This window comes from Amblyraja radiata, chromosome 34 (genome assembly GCF_010909765.2).
Source record: "Amblyraja radiata isolate CabotCenter1 chromosome 34, sAmbRad1.1.pri, whole genome shotgun sequence".
Lineage (NCBI taxonomy): Eukaryota > Metazoa > Chordata > Chondrichthyes > Rajiformes > Rajidae > Amblyraja > Amblyraja radiata.
Window position 1 is genome coordinate 16,519,372 of NC_045989.1, and position 27,439 is coordinate 16,546,810.

General features: G+C 38.6%; 1 protein-coding gene across 24 annotated transcripts in view; it reads left to right on the plus strand.

Annotated features, from left to right (window-relative positions):
* The window catches only part of tcf12 (transcription factor 12), a 151,690-nt gene that overhangs the window by 65,517 nt on the left and 58,734 nt on the right, over positions 1-27,439 (plus strand). For 12 of the 24 annotated variants that reach the window (XM_033050557.1, XM_033050558.1, XM_033050554.1 and 9 more), the window contains 3 exons: positions 6,874-6,938; positions 16,222-16,378; positions 20,153-20,205. The exons of 1 other annotated variant lie outside the window; for it this stretch is intronic. In XM_033050557.1, coding sequence (XP_032906448.1) covers positions 6,874-6,938; positions 16,222-16,378; positions 20,153-20,205 — 275 coding nt within the window. Of the gene's footprint in view, positions 1-6,873; positions 6,939-7,556; positions 7,615-16,221; positions 16,379-20,152; positions 20,206-22,402; positions 22,461-24,586; positions 24,609-27,439 lie in introns of those variants that run through there. 11 more of the 24 variants (XM_033050564.1, XM_033050569.1, XM_033050571.1 and 8 more) reach the window with 6 other exon arrangements.

Here is a 27,439-nt window from a genome sequence, read left to right on the forward strand (position 1 = left end):
ATAAATTGTGTGACTCTTTCATCCAGAAACCTTTGTCCAATTTGCCACTAGGGTAGTGATTAGATATTTGAAGATAGACATAAAAAGCTGGAGTAACTCAGCAGGTCAGACAGCATCTCTGGAGAAAAGGAGTAGGTGCTGTTTCGGGTCGAGACCCTTTTTCAGACCTCTGCATAGTTTCCCCAGAATACATTTTAATCTCATTTTCCTAAGAAGATAAGAAATCCAAATAACAGTTCAGCAGAAATCTTATTCATAATTGCGAGAACATGGAATGACTTGTTTCAGGGAAAGCTCAGTAACTAGTAAGCAGTAAATAGAAGATCGCACTGTTTGGCAACAGAAACCAAAACTAGCCAATGGATCATAAACACAAGATAGATACAAAAAGCTGGAGTAACTCAGCAGGACAGGAGAGAAGGAATGGGTGACGTTTAGGGTCGAGACCCTTCTTCAGACTCATAAACACAAGGGCTGTTTGGCTAATCACCCTGTTTCTGTGCTCTATGTTTGATGCAAAGATCTGGTCATTAAGTAATCTTGGCCATTTGTATGACCCAGTAGTTAGAAAAGGTGAATAGTTGACTGCAGTGGGAGGCAGTCATTGGACTTGCCAATTGAGAGCAAGCCACCTTGCTTACCTCTGGTTTCTCATCCTCCGGAACACCCGAGACCAATTATGGCATGCTAATCTTCTGGGTGATAGCAATTAAGTCAAACAAAACCCAGCTTGTGATGTATGTGGTTCAAATGAGTACTGAATTCAGGACAGTTTTCTCATTTTTACTGTATTGTGTTATTTTAAAGAAAGTTTTGGATCTATTTGCAAATTTCTGGCGAATCCTGATCTGAATTAAGCCATTATTTTGGTTCTTGTGGTTTTCCTCCGCATTTTTGACTTTGCTTCCTTAAACTGTTGGTTCAACGTTTGTGTCATTACTACTTCCATTTTGCAACAAAAGCATTATTTATATTTATCTTAAATCAATCAAGAATGGAATGTTGCTTTTTCGCTAGGTTGGCATACCGCGTTTGTGGAATTGTAGTTTTATCTGCTTACTGGGCATTGAATACTTCACAGGCCAATTATGCTAGAATGTTCCATTTGCAACAGTTCACATCTATTGTGTGATTTGTTAATATTGCGATAGTGCTCACTTTGCCCAATTAGCTAAATTATTAATCAGACGGAGCCTAATGATTTTACCTAACAGTGGTGGGATTTGGAACCTCAATTGGTGTTTTTAGGACCACATCAGTTGCAACCTGTATACTGCCACTGGGATTTTTACATTTTAACAGATGAAGAATTTTCTGAAAGCACCACTTGAACACAGAATCGTTCCTTATGGAATATTTTACTTACCACCAGAGGGCTTACACAAGTACTTCACAAAATAAGATTTTCAGTTGCACGATCAAAGCAGCATTTGTCTTTCTTAAAGTAATTTTTGATTGCTGCAGTTGTAGATTGGAAATGTGGATAAATGTGTCCTTTGCCATTTTTCCTGTATTGGCTTTCTGTCCAATTATTTTAAAATTCTGCTTTTTTGGTATCCAGATTTCTCCATAGCTTTGTCCCTGTAGAAATCCATCACCCAAAAATAAAACCCAACAATCACCCAAGATTTTGCTGAGAATTAGGTGACATTTCAGCTAAAGACACAAAGTGCTGGAGTAACTCAACAGGTCAGGCAGCATCTCTGGAGAACAGGTGACCTTTTGGGTTGGGACCCTTTTTCAGACTGATTGTGGTGGGGGGGGGGGGGGGGGGGGGGGGGAGGAAGAAGAGAGGAGGGCCAGGTTAAAGAATGGCTTCGGAATAGGAGGATACAGATGGTAACGTAGGCAGATGGTAGGACTAAGTTTAGAGACAAAAACCTTATTCCGTCCGGGGAGAGTGGGAAGCGTGAGCAGAGCTCCGCAACACAGAGGAGATGCAGGTAAGGGGTCCATCTATGACAGTATGGGGGAATCCACATTACTAAAGAAAGAGGATGTCTCTGATGTCCTGGAATGCAAAGCCTCATCTTAGGATCTGATGCAGCAGACACGGAGAATTTAAGGGTAGGGGATGGCGCCTCTGCAAGGTACGGGTGGGAGGAGGTGTGGGTCGGTGGGTTTGTAGTAGATATCAGCCAATAGTCTGTGCCCTGTGACTGGGGAAGAGGTGTCAGATAGTGCAAGTGAATTTGAGGGCAGGGTGGAAGTTAGTGATAAATGAAATCAATAACTTCTGGACAGGTGTAGGAGGCAGCTCCAATATAGTCGTCAATGTAGTGGAGAAAGAGTTGAGGGGATAAACTCAAAATGCTGGAGTAACTCAGCAGGTCAGCAACTCAACATTTCTGGAGATAAGGAATAGGTGACGTTTTGGGTCGAGAACCTTCATCAGGTCCCAGTGTGTGTTTGGAACAAGGACTGTTCAACATAACCAACAAAGAGGTATGCAAACAGCAAATGATCATATTCAAAGGTCCAGGTGGTTGTGAGAAGTCTTTAGAAACACTTACACTGTGCTGTGATGATTTTGAATTTGCGTTTCTTTTTCTTCGATGCAAACTTGAACTGTTAAAGTGACCCTGGTTCATGCCTTCAGTGAATTCCAAAATTATACCTATTTGATAAGCACTTATGAACTCTTAAATAGCATAATTTAATTAAGGGAAATGAAGGTGACCTCTTTGCAGGTCTCATTCAAAGGAATTTATTTAACAGCTTGGCTTGCTCTCCTGATTTGTTCTCTCTCCCTCTCTCTTTCTCTCTCTCTTTCTTTCTCTCTCTCTCTCTCTCTCTCTCTCTCTCTCGCTCTCGCTCTCGCTCTCGGTGTTTCTTTTCATTGAATCGGCTAAGGAAATATAAATTTCTATTATGATCGAGAAGCAGTTTTGAAAATTGCGGTATCAGTATAATAATTATGAAGTTAGCTTCATTGGTTTAAGTGACGTTAATATGAATTCTAAATGCTTAAATATTTCCGTTTGAATTCTGAATTTAAGTTCTATTTATACCTGGCCGTCTTACATAATGACTGCCTTGAATATTGATGTTCTTAATAGGTATGTATCACATTGTTCATGGTTTAAGTTAAAATAGCTAATTTGCGACAAATGCTATCATAAACGGCTCATTTTGTTATTTGTTTTGTCGGTCCTTTTCAGCTGGGTTGTTTTGGTGGAGAATTTTGGAGGAATGGTGTGCAGATATACAGGAAATTATGTAAAATAGGAAATTGTACGAAAAGTATTTCTTGTATCTTTATAGTGAGAAAGGAGCGGTGAAAGATCTTGTAAATACTCATGATGTTTTTGGTTTGCATCTCGGAAATAGAAAAGCAAAGAAGTATGCTATTCTCTTGCATTTATATCATTCCCTCTGTTTTCTTCCATTCCTTCCTTTCAACATTTTGTTTTGATTTTCATGTTTTGAACCTCCTGCAATTCGAGTAGAGGAATAATAGTTCTGCGGAGGATGCAATCTCTCTTGAACTGCATTCAACTGTGGATAACCTTGGTAGCAAGATCGTAGGTGAACCTATGTCAGAATACTATTCATTGACTACAACTCATTCTTTGTTACTATTATACCAAGTAAGCTAATCCCTAAACCTCTGAATCTTGGCCTTGGACTCTCCATCTGCTATCGGTTCTAGACTTCTTGACCCTAGGTCTCAGTCGGTTTGAATTAGTCATGCCATTTCCTCCACATTGATCCTGCATACTTGTACCCCACTGGGATGTGTGCTCGATCCCTTGTTCTTCTCCCATAACTTTATGGCAACGTACAACACCAACTCAATCTTTTAAGTTCACCGATGACTGTTGTGGGCTGGATCTGCAATAACAATGAGACTCAGAATAGGAAAGAGTTTGGTAACCGTGTGCCCTGGTATTAGGGCAATAACCTAACCATGATATCAACAAGATGAAAGACTTGGTTGTTGAACTAAGGAAGCACGGCAGTAAACACACACCCCTGTCCTCATCAACTGAGCTGCTGTAGAGATGGTCGACAGCTTCATGTTACAAGGCATCCCTATCACCAGCAACCTATCCTGGTCCCGACATGTTTATGCGGTGACCAAGAATGCAAATAAGCATTTTATTTTCTTAGGTATCTGATGCTTCGGCATGTCCATGAGAATTATCTTGCACTTCAATAGATATGCTTTGGGAAATATTTTAGGCGGGATGCATCACCGCCTAGTATGGCAACTACTTTGTTCTTGACTGCTTGATTCTGCAAAGAGAGGTGTACGCATGACAGTCCATTGCAAGCACGTTGTTTCCTTCCATCCAGTCCATCTTCATGGTGTGTTGCATCAGGAAACCTGGAAGTATCAAGGATGTCTGTTGCCCTAGCCATTCCCTTTTCTTTTTACCTGTTTCTGGAAAAGATACAGGAGCTTAAAAGACTTATGATCAATTTCTTCTCCACTTCTATCAAACTCTTGAACCAATTTGGGCAGCCACGGTGGCGCAGCGGTAGAGTTGCTGCCTTGCAGCGCCAGAGAACCGGGTTCGATCCCGACCACGGGTGCCGTCTGTACGGAGTTTGTACTTTCTTCCCGTGACCTGTGTGGGTTTTCTCTGAGATCTTCGGTTTCCTCCCATACTCCAAAGACAGGTTTGTAGGTTAATTGGCTTGGTGTGTGTGTAAATTGTCCCTAGTGTGTGTAGGATAGTGTTAGTGTGCAGGTATCGCTACTCGGTGGGCCGAAGGATCTGTTTCTTTGCTGTATCTCTGAACTAAACTAAATAAATACCCCGGTACACAAAAATGCTGGAGAAACTCAGCGGGTGCAGCAGCATCTATGGAGCGAAAGAAATAGGCAACATTTCGGGCCAAAACCCTTCTTCAGACTGAAACGTTGCCTATTTCCTTCGCTCCATAGATGCTGCTGCACCCGCTGAGTTTCTCCAGCATTTTTGTGTACCTTCGATTTTCCAGCATCTGCAGTTCCTTCTTAAACAAATAAATAAATACCCCTTTCACATCCCATTCCTGGAGTTTCTGCCATGTGCTTTTACTGTTAATTCTAAATCATTTGATTACTCAGTTATTGTATTTTTATATTATTTTGCACGTCTATTTTTGCACAATAATCTTACATAATTCTGCTGTTTTGCACTCATTTATTTGTTATTATATGTATACGGTTTACTCTAAGCTTCTTGTCAACAAGGAATTTTGTTGCACCCTGGTGCATGATAAACTACCCGGAATCTGAGCTCAGTTTTGTTTGCTGGCAAGGACACATTTCTGTGATTCATTCTTTAAAATATAATTATTTCTTGAGAAAAGAGAAATATTTCAACCCTTACTTGGCATCTGACTTTCCAAGCAATTGGTCATTTCCAGCTTCCTGTTCCTTTTCCAATCTTGCATATGTTGTTATCTTTATTTGTGGCTTTCCTGCTGCTAATACATTAAATCTCTCCCATCAGGTTTGAGTCCTTGTGGCCTTTTTTTTTTAAATCACTGGGATGAATGTTTACACAAATAGATGTTCAAAATATTGCAAACTGTCCCATATATGGAAAATGTACTGAGAGAATGGTATATTACAATGCAGAACATGCGGAAATCCCTATAAAAAAATAAAGTTTGATTGAATCCTATGGGATTAGTTTTTATAGATTAAAAAAACCTAAAGGTGCACAAATGTAAACATGTTTATTCAGTGTTTTAAGTGTGCCAGTGGTTCTATGGCCTGTAAAAACTGATTTAACTTTGAGGATTTTATTTGCAGCTTTGAATTTATAGTTTTTACAAACTGATTGTACGTTTCACATTTGTAGAAGCAGCCTGTATTACACTTTCAAGTTCCAATGGTTCTTGAACTTTATGATGTAGGTTTAAAAATGTCAAAGTATTAAATAAAAGTAGATTGTTCCTTTTGTCAAATGTGTTTCTTCTAAAACCTATTTCTCCCCATTTCCTAAAAAAAAGTTCAAATTACCCATCTGGTTATTCATTGGTGTTTTTTGTCTGTAGTAATACTGATTAAAAATTTGATTTCGCAATGTTATAATGTCAAATTATTATATAAATAGCTTATTTAATTTGAGGACAACGGTTCCGTGAGCGGTCTTAGTCATTCAATAAAACAATAGCTGCTCTGTTCTTTGGCCGCAATTCAATCTTCTGGCCTGATCCTTTGAAACCCTATTCCTCGATTGTCCATGTATCTTGAATCAGCTTAAAAGTGGAGCATCCACAGCCCTCGGGGATAGAAAATTCCGATGATTCACAGCCCTCTGTGAGAAGATAAATTTTCTCTTAAAAAGGTTACCCCTTTTCTTAATCTTACTCCCTTAGTTGGAGATTGCTCCACCCGTAGTAAACACGTGTTATCAAGTTTGTTCAGATTCTTGTGTTCATTGAGATCACCTCTTAAGCTTCTAAACTCCAACAGTATAGACCCTTTCTGTTCAATCTTCCTTGAAGTCAAATCTGTAATCCTAGGAATAAATCCAGTGACCGTTAAATTAATTAACCTGAAGATCGATGTATCTTTGCTAAAATAAGACGGTTAATACTGTGTGCATAATTCTGGTGTGGACTCTGCCTTGAGGAGTTCCTTGCTCTCATACTCTGATCCTTGCAAGAAAGGTCACAATTCCATTTATTTTTCTTGTTGCCTTAGAGTACCCACATGTTAATTTTCTTAGTTACTTGTATGAGTTGTATGAAATGACTGAGATTTCTCTGAATGCCAACTTTTTATAGTGTCACGTTATTTAGCATCATTAATCTGTGTTCTGTTATTTTTGAACGCCCAAAAGATATGTATTCTCTTTAATCTGTAATGCAGGATGATCTTGTATACTACTAGTTTCCTGTCTTAAATTGGATTTTCTTTCTTTCAAGGAAAAGTTTCAGAGAGGAGTTCTCTTCCACCATACAATAGAGATCCAGTGATACCAGTATGTCAAGTAAGTTTATGCTTTTCATGGTGCTGACAAAATGTTTGTCAAGCATCTGAAACAAATTCTGAAGAATGCACAGTTAATATTTTGGCTTAATTCAGATTGCAACTGCATGTGAGATTTTATTTTGATATCTTGAATTTTGTATCATTTCCATCCTGCCTAAACTAGGACAAAGAATGAGAACCATCATATAGAAATTTGGTGATTTATCCATGTTCAACTTGACTGTCAACAATATTATCTATATTGTCTATCATTTTTGAGAGTGTGCATCTCAGCATTTCTGAAAAATGATTCAGTAGTTACTTAGCATGTCAAGATTTCCGATAACATTCCTGAGTTATAATACGTTCAGGGCTATATCTTCATGGTTGCTATCCTATTCTGATATGCACTGTGGTGAACTGTAGTGAAAATCTGGCTATTTCTGTGTTAATTATTTGCCCTATCAAATCCTGTAACTGTATAAATATAAAAGGATGAAATGTATATCTACCCGTGTTTGGATTGTTGTTGCAGTGGTATCCTTGCACTTAGAATTCCTTCATATTGGCAAGGAGAAGAATGTCACTTGCATTGATGTGTGGACTCCATGTTGCTATGTATATCTTTTATTGCCAGGAGAACAATGAATTAGGGCAAAGCTGTCACAAAGTGGACTGGAAACAGCTACTAGAAGGTAAATTGGTCTTGGTGTAATGGAATGTGTTTAAAAAAAGAAATCCAAGGAGTTCAGGGTTAATATCATCCCACCAAAAAATCCATGGTACTCTACAAATAACAAGCTCCCTGGAAGATGATGTGCTTGGAGGGTAGGATAAGTCAAAAAAGGAAAGCATGTCAGAAATGAAGAACTTAACACACTCAAAAGTTTTGGAAGAACATCAAAAGTAAAGAAATGAAATTAAAAGTGAAATTCAGAAAGAAAATGAAGAAAATTTAGAGATAAATAACATTTAAAAAGAAACCAAATGTTTTGAGGTTTTGGACAAAAAAAACCCCATAATTTAATTCTGAGAAGTGGGGCAAATAAGGGAATGAATAAATAAGATTTTGTGTGTGGCAGCATAAAGATTTGTTTAGAAGAATATGATGCTGTAAGGAAGTGAAAATGCTGGGGAGGAGGGTGTGAATGGAAATTAATGATGCTAATGTTGCAGTTTAGATTAGTGACTGAGATATTGGAGGTGTAAGCATAATAAAGAATTCATGATCTTGAGGGTTACATCTCTTCAAGATCATCTTTGAAATATGATTATCAGTTTTGTGCTTTAAAAGAATCCTGCAGCCGCATTTGAGTGAAATTATTATATTTGTGTATCCTCTGAATCCTCTTGTGTTCACATCCATTCTGGGGGTGAGTTGGTCAAAACTATACATGGGATTCTAGCTGTAGCCTAACTAGTATCTTAAAACACCTGTATGTTCTCCATGCTCTTCTGTTCGATGTCTTAGCTGAAAAACGCAGGAATGACATAAACTACGTCATTCCCTTTTCACCCCTCTCCCATCAGCGTGGTGCAGAAGTTTAGTTGATTGTCACATGTACTGAGGTACTGTGAAAAGCTTTTGTTGTGTGCTATCCAGTGAGCAGCAAGACAATAAATGTTTACAATTGAGCCATTGGAGATGCATGATAAAGGAATAACGCTTAGTGCAAGGTAAAGCCAGCAAACCCCAATCAAGGATCGTCTTGAGGGTCTCCAATGTGGTAGATAGTAGTTCACAGCTGTTCTCTAGTTGTGGTAGGATGATTCAGTTGCCGGATAACAGCTGGGAAGAAACTGGAGGCAGGTTTGAGGTATAAAGAGGTATGTAGAAGAGGCAGTGGCAGTGTGAGGTATAAATGGAGTCAATGGAGGAAAAGTAGGGGATGAGGAGGATAGGAAGAGTCTGCAAAAGGATATAGATAAGCTAGGTGAGTGGGCAACAACTTGGCAGATGAAATTTAATACTAATAAATGTGAAGTCATTCACTTTGGGAAAAAAAATGATAGGGCAAGTTATTTTCTAAATGAGGAGGAGCTGCGTTGTAATGCAACGCAAAGGGATCTAGGGGTATTAGTACATGAATCACTAAAAGTTAGTATGCAGGTGCAGCAAGCAATCAGGAAGGCCAATGGAGTTTTGGCCTTTATTGCTAGGGGGATTGAGTATAAAAACACGGAGGTCTTGCTGCAGCTGTACACAGTATTAGTGAGACCACATTTGGAATACTGTGTACAGTTCTGGGGTCCATACTTAAGAAAGGATGTACTAGCCCTGGAGGCAGTGCAGCGAAGGTTTACAAGATTAATTCCTGCAATGAGGGGATTGACATATGAGGAAAGGTTAAGTAGGCTGGAACTCTACTCTTTGGAGTTTAGAAGAATGAGAGGCGATCTCATTGAAACATATAAGATCGTGAGGGGCCTTGATCGGGTGGATGCACCGAGGATGTTCCCAATGATCGGGGAAACTAGAACTAGGGGACATAGTTGCAGAATAAGGGGGGGCTCTTTTAAAACTGAGATGAGGAAGAACTTCTTCACCCAGAGGGTGGTTAATTTATGGAATTCACTGCCCCAGGGAGCAGTGGAAGCAGAAACTTTAAATATATTTAAGACTAAAATAGATGGTTTTTTAGCTGCCAAGGGGATAAGGGGCTACGGGGAGAGGGCAGGGATATGGACCTAGGTATGGTTAGTATAGTAAGACCTGAGTGATCTCCTGGACAAGTGTCGATCGCCTGGATTGGGGTCGGAGAGGAATTTCCCGGATTTTTTTCCCGAATTGGACCTGGGTTTTTATCCGGTTTTTTGCCTCCCCCAGGAGATCGCGAGGTTCTTGGGGTGGAGAGGGGTGATAGCGGTATAAAGGGGAGGGTAGTGTCTTGTGTTCTGTGTCTTGTGTCTACTGTTTGTGGGTAAGTGTGTCTGTTTAGTGTTCAGCCATGAGCGAATGGCGGTGCGGGCTCGACGGACCTGGTGGTCTACTCTCGCACCTACTTTCTATGTTTCTATGTTTCTAACGGAAGGGAGGTTGATTTGTGTGATGGTCTGGGGTGCGTCCATAATTTGCTGCAATTGCGGGTTTGGAAGTTTGAGAATGCATATATTCAGATTCAGGAACAGTTTCTTCCCAGCTGCTATCAGGCAACTGAACGATCCTCTCATCGACCAGTCCAGTCCTGACCTCTCAACTCTCTCATTGGAGACCTTCAAACTATCTTTAAGCAGACTTTATCGGACTTTAATTTTATATCTTGCACTTAATGTTGTACCCTTCATCCTTTACTTGTGCACTGGGCAGCTTAATCGTGTTCATGTATAGTCTTTTCTCTGGATAGCACACAAACAAAAGCATTTCACTGTACGTCGATGCACATGACAATAATAAACTAAACTTAAAACTAAATTTGATTCGACCACTTATCTATCACTAGGAATAACTTACTGTGACCAATTACTCTTTAATTGCTTGTTTGTGCTTTCACTTAGAATTTATTTCAACTACTTGTTCACTGCCAATATTAAAATTGACTTAATGTATGCCTTTTTTTTAAAATAACAGTAATATTAGTGTTCTTGTGGTCCACTATTTCATCTTTGATGTAAACGAGCATCTGTAGCTCCTTCCTACACAGGAAGATAAAGAGAACGCATGAAAAATATACTTCCAGCAAAATCAAGAAAAACCCTAAAATTTATAATTAGGTGGTATTTATTTACCTTTCTTGTACATCAGTGGAGCTGCACACTAAATCTCGTTGCACTGACGTGCAATGACAATAAAAGATATTATTATTATTATTAGGGAAGATGCCACAGAACATCACAGAAGTGTGTACATCCTCCTCTTCCACATTCAGGATACACTTTTAATTGCAAACTGGACGTATGTTATTTAGGAGATAAGAATTTAAAGATGCTGAAATCCTGATCAAATAGCAAATTGCTGGAGGAACTCGGCAGGTCAGGCAATATATGTGGAGGGAAATTGACTTTCTGTAGGGATGCTTCAAATTGAAATCTAACCCAAATGCTACCTGACCCACTGAGTTACCGCAGCAGTCAGCTGCTTGTGCAACTTCCCTTCCACTAAATAACTTTAGAGCATGGAATAGGAGGTATCAAGCTGTGTGAATGCTTTATGCCGGTACGGACATGACAAAAGGAAGAATCTATGAAGTCTTGGTGAACATTGGTGGGGCAGGAATGCATGGATAAGATGAGAGAGAATCTAACATCTTTGAAAGCCTGATAACAAAATGAACAAATGGTGCACAGTTTGACCATGAAGCTCCAACCCTTTCCTTGAAGATAGACACAAAATGCAGGAGTAACTCAGCTGGACAGGCAGCATCGCTGGAGAGAAGGAATGGGTGATGTTTTGGGTCGAAATATCACCCATTCTTTCTCTCCTGAGATGCTACCTGTCCCGCTGAGTTACTCCTGCATTTTCTGTCATGTGCAGCATTTTTTAATTGAATGCATCTGCATCTATTTGCTACATTCTCAAATATGTACCATATGTTATTGGGAAAAGCAAGATTATGTTGCAGAATTCATATTAAAGTATTGTTTGAAAGATGTGGGAAAATGTACTCACTTAAATGATTGAAATCTGTATGAATATAGTTACTGCAAAATAAATATTGTTAACTGCAGCTAGAGCCACCAGCCATTCACATAACATATCTTCAAATGTTTATTTTTCCCTTCTGGCCATAAAACTAAAGCCTGATGCACCATGTGTTTTAATTAGAACACAAAGTGTGGAGTAACTCAACGGGTCAGGCATCATCTCTGGAGGATATGAATATATGACATTACGGGTTGAGACCACCAAGTTATTCTAGCACTTTGTGCTGTAAGCAAGATTCTAGCATCTGCAGTTCCCTGTGTCCCTCTTGGATTTAAAAAAAAATTAATGTAGTGCTATCTGAGAAATCAAATGGAAAAGTGTTTGCAAATGCTTCATCTTTTGGCTGATCTCTCAGCTCTGTTTACATGGTAACCTACTTGTCAGCAGCTGACAATTTGCAGATAACCATCAGTATTTAATTGTTTTGCTGCAGTCATTTAAGAGCCTCCGCTCATGGCTTGTTAAATGCAGAAATCCTGCCGTTATTGGATTTGGACATGGAGTCCAGTGTCAGTAAGATACCCAGACATTTATTCTGATGCATCACTTTTCAGATCTTGTAGCAGTTATTTTGCAGAGTAGTTTTGTGGGAAATGTAAGACAGTTGATTTGGGGACAAGTGGGAAGGCAAATTCCTTTTTAGTTCTTTTTGAGGTTGTTTTGCAATGTTTTGGGGTTACAATGGTTTTTAGATACAAGCAGTCCCTGAGTTACGTAAGGGTTCCGTTCCTGATTCTTCCATAAAAGAACAATTTCAATGGGGTTCGATAAACCTAAACATTTGTTCATGTCTTCCCCTCTTTGATTACAATGTTATAGAATTTGAATGTCCTACATCCAATGGCGAATTTCAATTATCTCAGTGGATGTTACGTTGTTTAATAAAACACTTTTACAAGTAAAAAAGACTACCTTGTCTGTTTTCAAACAAATCTCTTAAACAGCCTCCATTCTCTTAAACAGCCTGAATCGGCAGCATGTGTTTTTATTAGACAACGGCATCAGTTTGATTACTGCAGGAAGGTTTCATGTCAAATCTTTTTTGAACAGCTTGTCTTTTGAATTAACTAGGTGCTACTCCCATCCCACCTATCCCATGACTCCTGGAGGTTTTTAGAATTCTGCAACTTGAACAATTCTTGAATTTATGGGAGAATTTGAATGAAGGGGGGTGGTTGGGCAGTTAGCGCTAGCAAACACTGGGGTATTTTGTTTCTTTATGCAGAAAGTTGTAAAATGGCTTTTATATGATGAATCTGAAATTTCCTTCACACATTACTTCCACCAGTTGCAAAGACATTTCTCAGATCAGGATGGGGCTATTGGAGCAGTAACATTAAGTTTGACTGTCATTTACATTTTCTTGATGTATGTAAGGTAGACTTTGATACTCTATATCCTGAATATTTCTAAAAAGATAGAATTGCAAATTTTGCAATTGAACATGTTTATGAAGATAACGTGACATATCAGATGAGAAACCAAATCAGCTGATGGTAATTTTCAAGTTTATTATGGTACCTGCTGAGTACTACGTTTACATACCTGTTGTGCTGTTGTAAGTAAAACATTAATTATTCTGATTTGGGGCATATGCATTAAAATACTCTTGACAATTGGGGAGAAATTCACCATTGAGTGGAATGTATTTTGCACCAGATGAAGCTGATGCCTTGTTGGAGAGTGATTGTTCTAATCTTGGAACATAATTGGAGGGATTTCTCGGGCTAGTGAATTAATTACTTACTTTCCATTAAAGTCAGATATACGGATGTACGGAAGATTGAATAGTGTCGACATTCATTGAGAACACAAGCTAATGAAGCAGTCCATGCATGTGCTGATCAATGGTATCTAACATTGCTACTGCACAAATGCCAGGATATGATCGCCTGTAATGTCTTGTACTGATATTTTTGACCCAACAAACATGGGAATATCTTCACCATATGATTCAAGATGACAGCATTGATCGTAAGGTCAATTGGGGATGGAAAATAAATACTGGCCCAGCCTGTAACACCCACATCCTAACTGAGTTTAGAAAAAAACCCACTTTATTTAGTGATGGCACAGCCTAACAAAAAGAATGGCATCAGTTTAGGCGAGAGCAAGGTATTTTATAGAGGGTTTGAGCGAGAGGAATGTTTTGTTCCCTGCAGAGTGATTTATACCTGGAACTCACTGCCAGAGGAGGTGGTGAAACTTGATACAACTATGGCATTTAAGCGATTTTAGACAGGCACTTGAAATGGCAAGACATAGAAAGGTGGTGAAATTGCATACAACCTCAGCATTTAGGTGATGTTTTGACAGGAGCTTGAATAGGTAAGACATCAAATAATATACATTTAATGTGGGCAAATAGGCAAGAGTAGATGGGCAAAAAGGTTGGCATGGACTTTGTGGGCTGAAGGGCCTGCCTTGATGCTGTATAACTAGCTCTGCGAATAATGGTTGAATTGTTTAAGTACAATAAATGTGAAACCAGATTCCATACTCGATTTTTCTTTTGCTGCTTTTCAATGGCTGGAGGAGTCATTTTAAGTCCAGACTACTGTGTAGACCTGGTTCTGCTAATCCTGCAGCCATTTTGTGACGAGCTGTAGTTGGAGCACTCCATTCCACAGTCCTGTGCAAGAGAGTGTGGGCTGCTGGTTGTGAATTCCACTGTCCCACCTGAGCAATACTGACGATTTATGACTGCCTGCTGCTGTCAAAGGCATTACTGCAGATTCTAAAGCCTTGGATATTCAAAGCTGTTTAAAAAGTTAAAATGGGTTTATGAATTATCATTTTTTTAATGTACAATTTACTAAAAGAACTATACAGCAAAATTATGAAAAACAACATGTCCTTGATGAAAGTTAATAGTTGGTAAGTTTAGGGGTAGAGTGGAAGGTAGCTTGTGTGATGTGCAGATTCAGTAGTTGGAAATGCTATTTGTGTTGGAGACTGGATGGGCAACCAATGCATTGGACTTGATCGGGCTCACTGTTTCCATGCACTGGTGTAAATCAAGAGCAATGTTTACCCCGGACAACATTTACTTTGCATCTGTTTATTGTACTACAATGTTTTATTACTCGGTACCCTAGGTTGCTGTCTGTTTCTCCAGTGAGCTAGATTAGCCTGATTACTCGGGCAGGATGCAGTTGATGGATGACTGTCATTATCTCCATGTCTGCAAGACCTTTTAGCGTCAAAGATGATAATTAAAATTTCAAGAGATTGCCTTGAAGCATTGTGATTTTGCAGATGTTTTTGTCATTCAGTTAAAAGGTTTTTTTTGTTGCCAATAATGTAGAATCAGACATTTGTCAATTTTTCTTTGCATTCTTTTAAGCCTTGAGCCGAGTTCCATAAAGCAATTAAAACGGAGCACAATAGACTAGATTTGAAACATTGCAAGTTAATAAGAAGGGTTTAATAGAATCTTGCGTAGGACAAAACATTGGAGAGGATTATAATCAGTTTCTGTTTTTGTTGATCACATTTCTAAGACTTCATTTATTGAAATAACTCATTGATATGACACTGGTTTTGGCCTGATATCTTTGAAATAGAGCAAATAGATATTTTCTTTCAAGTTAATTTTGACCAAAACTGCTTGTATACTTTAGTTATATTTAATATTTATTTTAGGGATGCTTATTATTGGATGTATGTTCCGTGTTTTTGTGAATCACGCATTAAAACTCACAATTACAAGTATTTAAATTACTTTGTAGAAATCATTGAATATTGACTCTGGTATGTTGAAGGAAATGAAGTGGACTGATTTCTAGAGTGAAATGTATATTAAATAGTGACCCTGGTTTCACAGGTTTAGAGCAGATGGCAGATATGTGACAGTTTCAAATACTACCTCATTTTTCATCAAGCAGATTATCTTTCTGAATGCTTAAACCTCCCAAAGGAGTTGCAATCAATATTTATTGATCCTACAAAGCCAAAGATTCAACTATTGAATTTTCCAAACTGTAATCAGTAGGTTGAAAACAGTAAGGAAAAGATCTGAAAAAGTGAAATGTTGTGCCTTGGTGTGAGTATGTTCTATTCAAACACAAATGTTCTTTTTATGGATCATGGTGTCGGTGAATAAGTTAATGTGAAGCACACTTTTGCAAAGATATAACAGTATCTCTTGGATGGATTGTATTGTTTCCATGAAATAGTAATAATTCAATATATAATCTCCAAATCAGTATAATCTCGTTAAATGTATATCCTTAATAAATGCAATGTCACTTGAGGTCTGATTCGTGTTCTCGTTTAAATAGAATCTACAGCTGGTCTTGGTAATGTAACAGGCTTCCTCGTATTTGTTGACCTTTGTTAACTGTTGCATCACACATCTTTAGATTGGAAAAAGCTTGCTGCCTGCTAAATTTGGACATTCATGCCAATTTATTATATAGGTGAAAATTGAAAAGTAGTATTATCAATAAATTGTTTCTGGTCGTTTGTAAAGTTGTTTCGACACTTAAAGCTGAAGCCAAAATTTATGCATTCAAAACTGTTCTAATTTTTCAGTTTGTTTATGAGAAAGTGTTGAGGTAAATCAGATTAAAGATCAAATGTTGTTTTGAGTTGAATGGACAATATTGAACATTGCAGCAGAGTGGAATTAAGTGACTATTGTTGCATTGTTTTGCAGTCCAGTAATCGTCGATCAGACGTGGGAATAGGCAGCCCTGCGCCTTTACCATCTTCAGGAAAACCTGGAACAGTGTACTATCCTTTTACTGCTACAAATCCACGCAGAAGACCTCTTCATGACACACCAGCTCTTGGTTTGTGTTTACAGTCAGTCTGTGAGCCCATTTAGTATCTTAGAAAGTTTGAAGAACCCGTAGTATAAACTAGAAACAGATACAGAGTGGATATATGGAATAACACAGTTAATCTGTTCTATTCATTGGAACATTGTTTATAGAATCCAATCTCCATGGATTTTCTCTTATTGAGGTTATTAAAAGGCAGTTTTCCCTGTCTCCGGTTTTAATAATTGTATGCTCCACTCGCACCTTCTCAGCTTTCTTATTTATTTGATTAAAAATATATTTTGCTTTTATACACGAGTTGGTTTACAGTCATCTGGAAAGTGTTCTGGCTTCTTTCTTTAAAACATTGCTAATTTGATCAAATGGCAGGGATTTTTTAAATTTGGATATTAATTGGAGAAATGCTTAACTTGTATCACACTGTGAGGGTCCCTGGATAACATTTGGATTGCAGTCCAGGAATCTAGTTATGTAGTCACGGTCAGATGTTGGCTTTCTAGTTGTATGGATGGCTGTCATCAAACATACAGCAAATACAATATAATACCGTTTATTGTCATTTGAACCTCAAATGAAGTTCAAACGAAATTTGGTTTCTGCAGTCATACAACAAGAAGAAAAAAAACCAAGACACACAATTAACACAATTTACACAAACATCCATCACAGTGAATCTCCTGCTCACTGTGATGGAAAGCAAAGTCATTGTCTCACCCCTGTTTTCCATTCTTCTCCCGGTGTTAAAGCCCCCAGCGGGCGATGGCAAGTCCCGCGGCTGTTTAGGCTGCGCCGGGCAATGTAAGGCCCTGCTCCGGGTCTTGATGTTGGAGCCCCCGGTGGGCGATGGCAAGTCCCGCGGCCGTTAAAGCAGCGCTGGGCGGTATAAGGCCCCGCTCCGGGTCGTTTTCAACCCTGCAATTCAGCCGGGAGAAGTTGCCGTTGTGGGAGCTCTGAAAAGCGGTCTCCCACCAGGGACCCGCGAGCTCCCGATGTCACCGTCCACCGGGCCTGCAGCTGGAGCCTCCGAAGTCGGGTCGCAGCCGCGCGCCACCACAACTCTCCATGCTCCGAAGCCGCCAGCTCCACGATGGTGAGTCAGCAGGCTCCACGACTGGAGCCCCCAGGTCGTTCCGGTTGGAGGCCACTCCACAGTGCCAGGCCCCAACGACAACGGAGACCCGACAGGGAAAAGGTCGGGTCCCCCATATAGGGAAAGATTTAAAAGTCTCCGGCCCCCCCACATATACACAGCTAAAAACAATGTATAAACTACAACCAAACTATACACTCAACAGGACAAAAATGGAAAAAAAAGACAGACGGACTGCAGAGGCCGCTGCCGCGAGGCGCCACCATCTAAAAATGCATATGTATATCTGACTCAGTTCATGGATGTCTCAGATAAGGTGCAACTCCTGAGCCTTTTCTATTTATTTGCCATTGTGATACATATTTCCTCTTCTCAGTCGCATTACAATGTGAAAAGACCCAACATTTCCAATCTCGCCCCCCCCCCCTACAATTATTCCACAATTGTCATGAAGATTTTCTGAGCTCAGCTAGGAATGGAATGGGTACTGTTGAGCACAATATAGGAAAAGCACATCTCAGTTCAAACCCTCAGTATAGATTACAAGAAAAGTGAAGGGAGAGCCGAGTGTCAAAGGGAACAGTTTTCTGAGTGTATTTGGGTGAGGAGCGATGCGGAGATGGAGATGTTGGCTCCACAAAACAAATCAAAATATCTCTGTAACATCTTACTTCAGTGGCGGACTGGCCAGGGTGTCAGCTTGCCCGATGGCAAGTTGGCCCCTGATGAAGTGGGCCCCCTTTGTCTCCTGGCAACCAATATTTTTAGACCCAGTCCGCCACTGTCTTACTTCATCTGTCACGTTCACCTTGAAAGCTTGGAGGTATTCTTGGGTTGCAGACTGAGCATCTAAGCAGAAAAATCTGCCACCATCTTAGAGTATGATCAAACAAGACAAATCAGTAGAAGAGCATGTCTCATCGCTTGGCAGTTGATAGGATGGGTTCAATTTGGCAAGCAGTTACGGAAAGTGAATGCTAAATAATCATAATTGATTTTGCGACTTAAATATATATCAAACCTGGTGTTGCCCATGGGGAAAGAGGAATAAGGCTAATCGTTACCCCCAGATAAAGCTGGGTTGTTGCAATTCATAATTGGATCAGAAAGTGTTGATATTGATTCTGAACACCTATATTCTAATTTTAATATTTATTTTGCTATTGAACTAAATGCATAAATGCCATTAACTTGCAATAGAAAATTAATTGATTGAAGCTGATGAATTTTGTTGAATATTTTCTCCTAATATGTGTCATGTCAGACAGCCAAGACAAAGCTTCTGAGATGCTTTGGAATAAATTCCCGAAAGAAGTAATCAATTTCTTTAGGTCGTCATGGAAACAGAGTTCCTTGTCCTCTTGAAACTTCATCCCAAACTATTTACTTGAATTCTGTCAAATGTCTTGTTTGTCTTCGTCAAAGAATTAGGAATTGGAAAGGGTGAGGGCACGCCTTTAAAACTACGATTTTTTTTAGTGGTGAAATTGTCTTGAATCAAACCAAGACAAACCAGCCCCAGTATCTAATTGCCTTCACAATGCCTGCAAATACAATGTGATGTTTCCCTAAATGTTGGCCAATTTTATAAAAATATTGCATGTGCCTATCCTCACTCCTGCCCACTGTAGTTCAGTCATGTGGAACTATGACTGAACTTTATCAGATAACATCATTGTGGCTGCGACCCAGAATCAAAGCTGGGACCATGTGAGTGCATCTTCTACCATTTAAGTTCCTCCTTATGTACCCTGCAGCATTTCTTTCTTTTCCCTTGGGACACTGCTACCAGCTGTCACAGACACTGGTATTTTTTTTGCCTTATGCTTTGGTATCTGGTAACCTCATCGAGTTCTGAGTTGACATTCCCTCTTGCTGTAATTTAAAGATATATCCCTCATCTTTGTCAACTATCATACTTATTCCTACAATCTCATCAACTTCCACCAAGTTCTATCACATACCTACACATTGGGGGCACTTTACAGTCGGCAGTTAATTGTCAACCCCCATGCCTTTAGGATGTGGGAGGAAATCCGAGAAAATAGCCACTGCGAGAATACACAGACGCCACAGAGAAAGCACCCGAGGATAGGATTGAACCTGAATCTCTGGCACTGTGAGGCAGTGGTTCCACTTGCTGTATCACTACACTGCCCAGTATAATTTATCTTTCAGACCCCTGTGGTCTTTTTCTCTCCTTTTTCATCCGGTTAGTTGAGTTTCTCCCTTTTTTTCCCCCACAACTAGCGGGACACAGATCCATGAGGCAGTGATATCTGCTCTGACTATGGGGATTTAGGGAAAGGAGGCGAGGATGTGCTTTCATCTACCTACAGACGAAGCCACAGACTCAAAAATTATGTTAGCTCAAATTCTGAACTGCTGCAAACTTTCCCAAAAACTTTCAGTTGCTCTTCATGCAGTGCTTTGTATCCATCTTAACACCATGACATCATTAGCAACTTTCACAATTGTTTGTCCTGAGAACTATTGGAATCTATTTTGGTCATTCTGTGACTTTATCCGTGTTATGCCCCATACCTCTTTTTAAAGAAAATGTTTTGAAGGTGCAATATACAACTTATTGCCAGCAACATTGATTTGTATAAAATCAAACTACTGCAAATACTAAATTTGAATGAAATTACATAATTTTCACTGAACAGGGTTTCTTGTATTTTCATTATTGCATATTATTTCTTTCCGCACAGACCCTTCACAAGCACAAAAAGTAAGAAAGGTGCCTCCTGGTTTGCCTTCATCTGTGAGTATAGTTTTTCGTAATGCACCCTTGTGATTGTCGTTGTATTTTTAATGAAGAGTTTTTTTTGTCAATTTTATGTTGTGATCATGACAACAAAAGGTAGTAATGAAATAACTTGCGATGCTTATTGATGGCAAATGTCTAGTTGCTGGATTTAGTAACGATGATATGTGGCTTATTTGTACAATCTAACCTCTTGTCCCAGTCATTTGAATCCCTCGTGGGAGAGAAACCAGGACAGAAGCTGTCAAAGAAGATTGTCTGTACAGGTCTTTTGATGTTTAATTAGTCATTATGTTGCTGAACAGGAGGACAGACAGAGATTAATAGCTCTGAATCTTAGAAATTTACATTTGTAATAATCCCAATGGAGCTGAAGACATTAAGATTCCGAGGACATGTACAACTCAGATTGCCTGAGTAGGCTGAGGTTATTAATATGCATAAATCACCAAGTCAGATGTTCATTGTGAAGCCCTGGTGGATTTTAAAGCTTCATTAAGCCTTTCCTAACTTCAGGCTTACATCAGAAAGGCTTTCAAGCAACGCTTTTGTTGATTCCTCTTTGCACTGAAATTTATCCTTTGAGAATAAAATGCTTTGATAGGTTGGTAGGTTTTGGTAAAAAATCATTAATACCTCTGATAATCTAATGCTTTCAGGATTTTCTGTAGCATTAGATGTGCTTTATTCTTTAAAACAACAAAATTGTAAATGACTGTTTATAATCCTGCGTGAAGTAAAATCCCATGGTGCCAAGAGAAGCTTGGTTATTCCAAATACTGAGAGAGCAAGAGAGAAAATGATGCTGTCTTGCCGGAATCATCTCTTTGTTGTGCAAATGCTGATATGGTTTTTATTTGTCAGCACTTCAGTTAACACATGGACGCAGGTGCACTTGGATGAGTCATATCTTGATATATGCTGAATGGACTGGTTGCGCGATGTTTAACAAATAGAATAGATGAAGACATTTTGATTCTGCATCGCCTGATTTTTTTTTTGTAATTTTTTTTTTTTTTTTGCAATTGCTTTCTTAAACTGCAAATCTTGAACCTGGAAATATCTATGACCTTCATTCCAGATGGGACTGCAGTAGTTAGTGTAGCCATGGGCAGCTGTTCATAAAACCTGCAGCCTACCTGGAAACCGTGTGTACAGCTGCAGACTCTCTTAAACGGCATGCTTGCATAAGCACTTGGCCCACTGGAGGCTGAATAGCTACTTGATAAACAGAACAAATGCAGAGCTTCCAATCATTATTCCCTAGGCAAAGAAAATTTGCATTAACTAAAAATAGATAGCAATTTACATTTTATTTATTATAGTTTGGTGTTATAATTGACTGCAAAGCACTTAAAGGAAGATGTGAACATAGCTCTGTATTTGCTGATTAAACTGAGTGTATTAGTTGAAAGAAGAGTAAGGGAAAGTCTATGCAGTGTTAATTTGAAATCTTAAGGTTTGTTCTAGTCACAGAAATAAATATTTGTATTTCAGATTATGAGCTGTAATTTTTTATGGCAGTTGTTTAAAATACTTCAACAAAGAAGCTAGGTTTAAATATTGGTGTCCTGCAGATATATCGCCAAAAATTGACATTTCTGTTTTAGTCAAGGTAGTGTATGGGGGAAAAAAATTGCTTGGGGTCAGCTGAGCTGGCTTGATCGCTGACAGAAAATGACAAGGAGATTGACTTCTGATTTTCAGCAGATCATTCAACTATAATCCTGCTCCACTGACTTCTATATAGAGGGGTAAATATAAAAATTGCTTCCTTGTGATTTGAAATAATGTTGCTGTGCCTGAAGTATATGAGTGATCTGCATAAGGGATAACAATTCTGTAACTGGTGAGAGATTTTAAAACTTCCCTGAGTTTGTCTTGATTATATTTATGTATAATGTTATCCGATTTGATTGGATAGCCCTTTTCACTGTCCCTGAGTATCTGTGACAATAATAACCAAGGAAACCATTCTCTTCTTGTTGATATCTGGGCAGATAATGCTTGGACTTCACAGGTTGGGTTGTTTTGTAGGATTCTGCAATTTCCATTGATATGGGGGGGGGGGGGGGACAGCAAATCTCATTGATGGTTGAAAGTCATCTCATGTATTATTTCAATTCAAATTATTTACATTCTTATTATTTACTTAAGATTATCATTAAAATATGTCACAATCTTTTATTGAAAGTGCCATCTGCTGGAAATCAGAAGTTGTACCAGCCTACTACCTGCTGAGCATCATGCAGGTGTGTTATTCATTTTTGTGTGCATCATAATTCCGAGCTCTAGTGGTTTATTTAATGTATATACTAATGCACAACACATAATTAAAATTGCTATCTTCATGTTGTCAATTGTTAAATCTAAAATCTCAATCAATTCCACAAGGAATTGTCTGTAATGAGCTATTTCTCTGAAGATATGGCTACTTAAAGGAATATTATCATAATTATTGGAGCTGCTCAAATTGAATATTAAGGTTTAAATATTAGGCTTTATTCAGGTTGTTTTTGTTTTCTTTTCAACTGGTGATGACGTACAGGGATTGGTGACTTTTAACAATATAGTTGGAATAGTGTGTCCCATTGAAGGGTTGTGTTATTTTATTAAGCCATGTAACAGAAACATCCTGTAATGAGTTAAATTTCTGTTTGGTTGTATTAAATATGCTGATTTCATTGAGCTTTTGTTTATCCTTTGGGACAACCTGGATATTATTGTCAGATTAAAATTGCAGAGTGCAGATTTTAATCTCTATATAACATGCATACCACTTGTGTTCCAAAGCACTAAAACTGAAAATGGTTCAAATACTCTGCAAGGTGGGAAACGGATACACAAAGAACGGGTCAATTTTTAAGGTTGGCTGTTAAGTAGGGCAGCTTATATACCTCCAGCACATTCTATTTCCCTTCCTTACCGCTACCCTTCCACAATCTCCTGCACAATTACTTCCTTCCCGACTGTGCAATCCTATCGTCCTCTCTCATCCCCCAACTCTCACCTTCCCCTCTCCTGGGCACAGTTCCACCATTCCCCCGACCTCTACTGCATTTCCCAATTCACTCCTTCCACATAATCTTCAGGTGCCGCCTACATCCCTCTCAATCTCAACCTCAACCCCATCCCCTCTACTGATTGTGGATAGTCTGGCCAGGTCTCATTGTCTTGTTGTGAAGTTGTGATTTTGATTAGCCAAAATAGTAATATTAAAACACATTACTGTGTGTTGTGGAAAATTTAAACATTCCAGTCTCAAACAAGGGTTACTATTCTCTTAAGATATTAATATGCATATTTAATGCTAATTGCACATAACTATTTTTGTGAAATTGAGTTGCAAGTTAGATTGGTAATCTGATTACTTTGTAGCTGAATTGGTGAACATTTCTGTTACTTAATATCCATCAGCATTGTCCTCACTGACTTGAATATTATGCAATTGTTTTATAATACAGCAACACTAGGTGGCAGTGGATATTTGGTTAGCCTGTGTGTCTTTTTTTTGCTTTCTTTAATTTTAATAAAATTAATTTAATCTCGCTTCAATAGCTTTAAAAGTTACTCACATTTGAATGTTGTAATGATAGCTCTGCATCAAATGGATTTAATTCACTGCACCTGAATTTCACATGTTATCCAGTACAGGTATTGTTTTTAAATGTGGGATTGAATAACAAACCATTGCTGCAATCCTTTCTCTTTTTTCAGTTCATTCCCTGAATGTTACCATTGTTGTGATGTTAATTATTATTTATAATTAATATTGAGAATTTTGAAATCAACTAAATTTGAAGAATTTGAAATAAAAAGGAAGGATTTCTAAAAAAAAAAACTTTTTTTGCAATGGTTAAAGAAAAATGAACTGCTGTAGTGAATTACGTTTCAGTTTTATCAAGTGTCCACTCTATAAATAAGAACATTATAGAATGTATATGATCTGTAATACAGCTTTGTTGCTGCATAAATGTTTACATAATGAAATAGTAGGCATAATGTTGTAATATTATTCTTAGTGCTTAATTGCCTTTAGGCTAGATCATAGAATTCCATCTACTGGATTGAGGGGTGGGGCAGGGAGTTAATCCCTATGGTTCTGTTGGAAATAAATTAAGGCTGAGCCAATACTTTATAGTTCTTGTTTACACTTGATATTGTGTGCCACTTATTTTAGTATGGTACGCAATAGATTTCAATAATTTACGTTCTTACCTCTGACTTAGTTTAGAATTTAATGTACACCAAATGATAAATATGAATATTTTATCATAACTGTATTTTGGTCAGCATGAATCAAAATAATGTTATCCTCAAATTTGATGCAGGTATCATTGTGCTAAAATTGAAGTAGAAATGGCATCGGTTGGGATGAATGATCTCAGCATATGAAAGGGGTACGGAATATTTGATTATGTTTATAAAGATATTTATCTTTTCAAAAAAACTGAAATATCTGAAATTTTCACCTTTGAATCCATCTCAGATGAATCGCATTTTTCTACACTACTTTGGCAATTCTTTCAATTCATTGAACGATTCCACAGAACAAAAGTCCACATAGTTAGTACACAAAAAAGCTGGAGAAACTCAGCCGGTGCAGCAGCATCTATGGAGCGAAGGAAAAAGGCAACGTTTCGACCCGAAACGTTGCCTTTTTCCTTCGCTCCATAGTTGCTGCTGCACCCGCTGAGTTTCTCCAGCTTTTTTGTGTACCTTTGATTTTCCAGCATCTGCAGTTCCTTCTTAAACACTCCACATAGTTAGTTTTTATTTTCATTGGGGTGAATGACATGGATGTTGTGGGCTGTTGGTCACCTTTATTGTGAATATTCTATGAAGCTTGCCATCACATAGCAATTCATGATTGCTTGACTGAGCTATAAATCACATCCCTGCTTTCAAAGGTGTAATTTATCCAGCACATTTGCGCATGACAGATATATATTCCTAGCCAGTATGATGTCATGGATGACAGTCCACATTATTTTGTATCATCCTTGTTAATCCCGTGTCGGCTGTAATAAAGTTTTGAAATCAAAGTTATGTCCTGCTGCCTTATTTGCCAAATAGAATGTAGGATTAACCATGCAGAGATGCCAATAAGATGCAGTTGTTGATTAAAGAGATTTTGTTCAATGAAATAGTTTCTGCATAAACCAATAAATATGCTTGAATATTCTGAGAAGTAATACTGCTATTTTTAGTTCTGTTGAGTTTTTATATTCATAATGAAACAGTGAAGGCAAACATGAAGGCTGGGGTGCTTGGGAAAGTTAATGGCAATGTCTTGAGGATGGTCTGTATTACAGTCGAGGTGATGAATGCGCAAACCGATATGAAGGTAGATGGGCCCGGTTTTCTCCAGGGTTGGAGAATCGAGGACTATAATGCATAGATTTAAGATGAAAGGGGAAACTATTAATAGGAACTTGAAGGGACACTTTTTTTCCAGAGAGGGTGGCACATATATGGAACAGGCTGTCAAATGAAGTGATTGAGGCTGGTACAATAACAACATTTAAACATGAAGGTAGATGGGCCCGATCAGATATGTACTGTGGAAGAACACTTTGGGAAGCGAAAGGAGAAGTTTGGATGGTGGCTAATGTTGTGCCTCTATTTAAGAAGGGCAACAAAGAAAAACCTGGGAATTATAGACTAATAGGCCTAAGATCTGTACTGGAAATAATTCTGATAATATATACATGCATTTGGAAAGTGGTTGATTAGGGATGGTTTTGTGCATGGTTGATTAATTCTCCACTAATATGAGTTTTTAGAAGTAACGGAGAAGGGTGATAAATGCAGCAGTGTCGCCACAGTCTCTATGGACTTCATTCAACAAGGTCTTTGTTAATGTTCTGCATGGTTGGCAGTTCTGGAAGGTTTGATTGCATTGGATCCAGTTAAAACTAGCTAGTTTGATGCTTAATTGGCTTGACCGTAGAAAGCAAACCATGATGAAAAAAGGGTGAGTTCCAGACTGCAGGCCCTTGACTCGTGGTGTGCCTTGAGTTGGAGCTAGGCCCATATCTGTCATTTATATCAATGATTAGGATGAGCATGTAGAAGGCATAGTTAGTAAGTTCGCAGATGATACTGAAATAAGATAGTATCACAGACAACGAAGTAGGTTATTGAGAATTATAGCGGGATCTTGATCATCTGGGTAATGGGCTGAGGAATGGCAAACAGAGTTTAATTCAGATAAGTGCGAGGTGCGATATTTTGGTAAGTCAGATCAGGGAAGAACTTCCTCAATTAATCATAGTGCCCTCAAGGGTTGTAGAGGAGAGGGACCTCGAAATGCAGCAACATAGTTCCCCAAAAGTGATATCGCAGGTTGAAAATGAAGAAGGCTTTTGGCACGCTGGCTTTCATCAGTAAAGGCATTGAGAAACAAAGTTGGCACTTTATGTTGCAGTTGTAAACATGTTGGTGTGGCCGCACCTGGAGTTTGTCTTCATTTTTTCACAAACTTCTATAGGAAAGATGCCATTAAGTTGGAGAGTGCAAAAATGATTTAAGAGGAAGTTGCCAGGGTTCAAGGACCTGGCTTTTCAGGAGAGGTTGGGCAGGCTAGGTCTTTGTTGCCTGGAGACAAGGAGAGTAAGGTGTGATCTTATAGAGGTGTATAAAATCATGAGGAGCATAGATAAGATCAATGCACAATTTTTTCTGGGGTTGGAGAATCAAGGACTATAATGCGTAAATTTAAGATGAAGAGGGAAAGTATTAATAGGAACCTGAAGGGACACTTATGTATGTGGAGTTTTATATATGTGCCACCCACTGAGGGTGGCACATATATGGAACAGGCTGTCAAATGAAGTGATTGAGGCTGGTACAATAACAACATTTAAAAGATATTTGGACCGGTGCATGGATATGATAAGTTTAGAGGGATTTGGGTCAAATGTGTGTGTGTGTGAGATGAGCATAGATTGGCATCGTGGTCAGCATAAATCAGTTGGACCGAAGGGCCTGTTTCTGTGCTGCAAGACCCTATGACTATAGTAAGACAATTTAAATACTTGATGGAAGTACACAACTTTGCAATCTATTAAGATGCTATTTTTTCCTATAAACATCAAAATGTAGTATTTAGATATAAAGATTTTATCTCATGGAATACTGACGTCAAGAGGGACTGGGAGATTGAAAGCTCTTTGTAACATAATCACGCTTCCAGAAAAGACAAAACATTCGTAAGGAGATTCAGTGA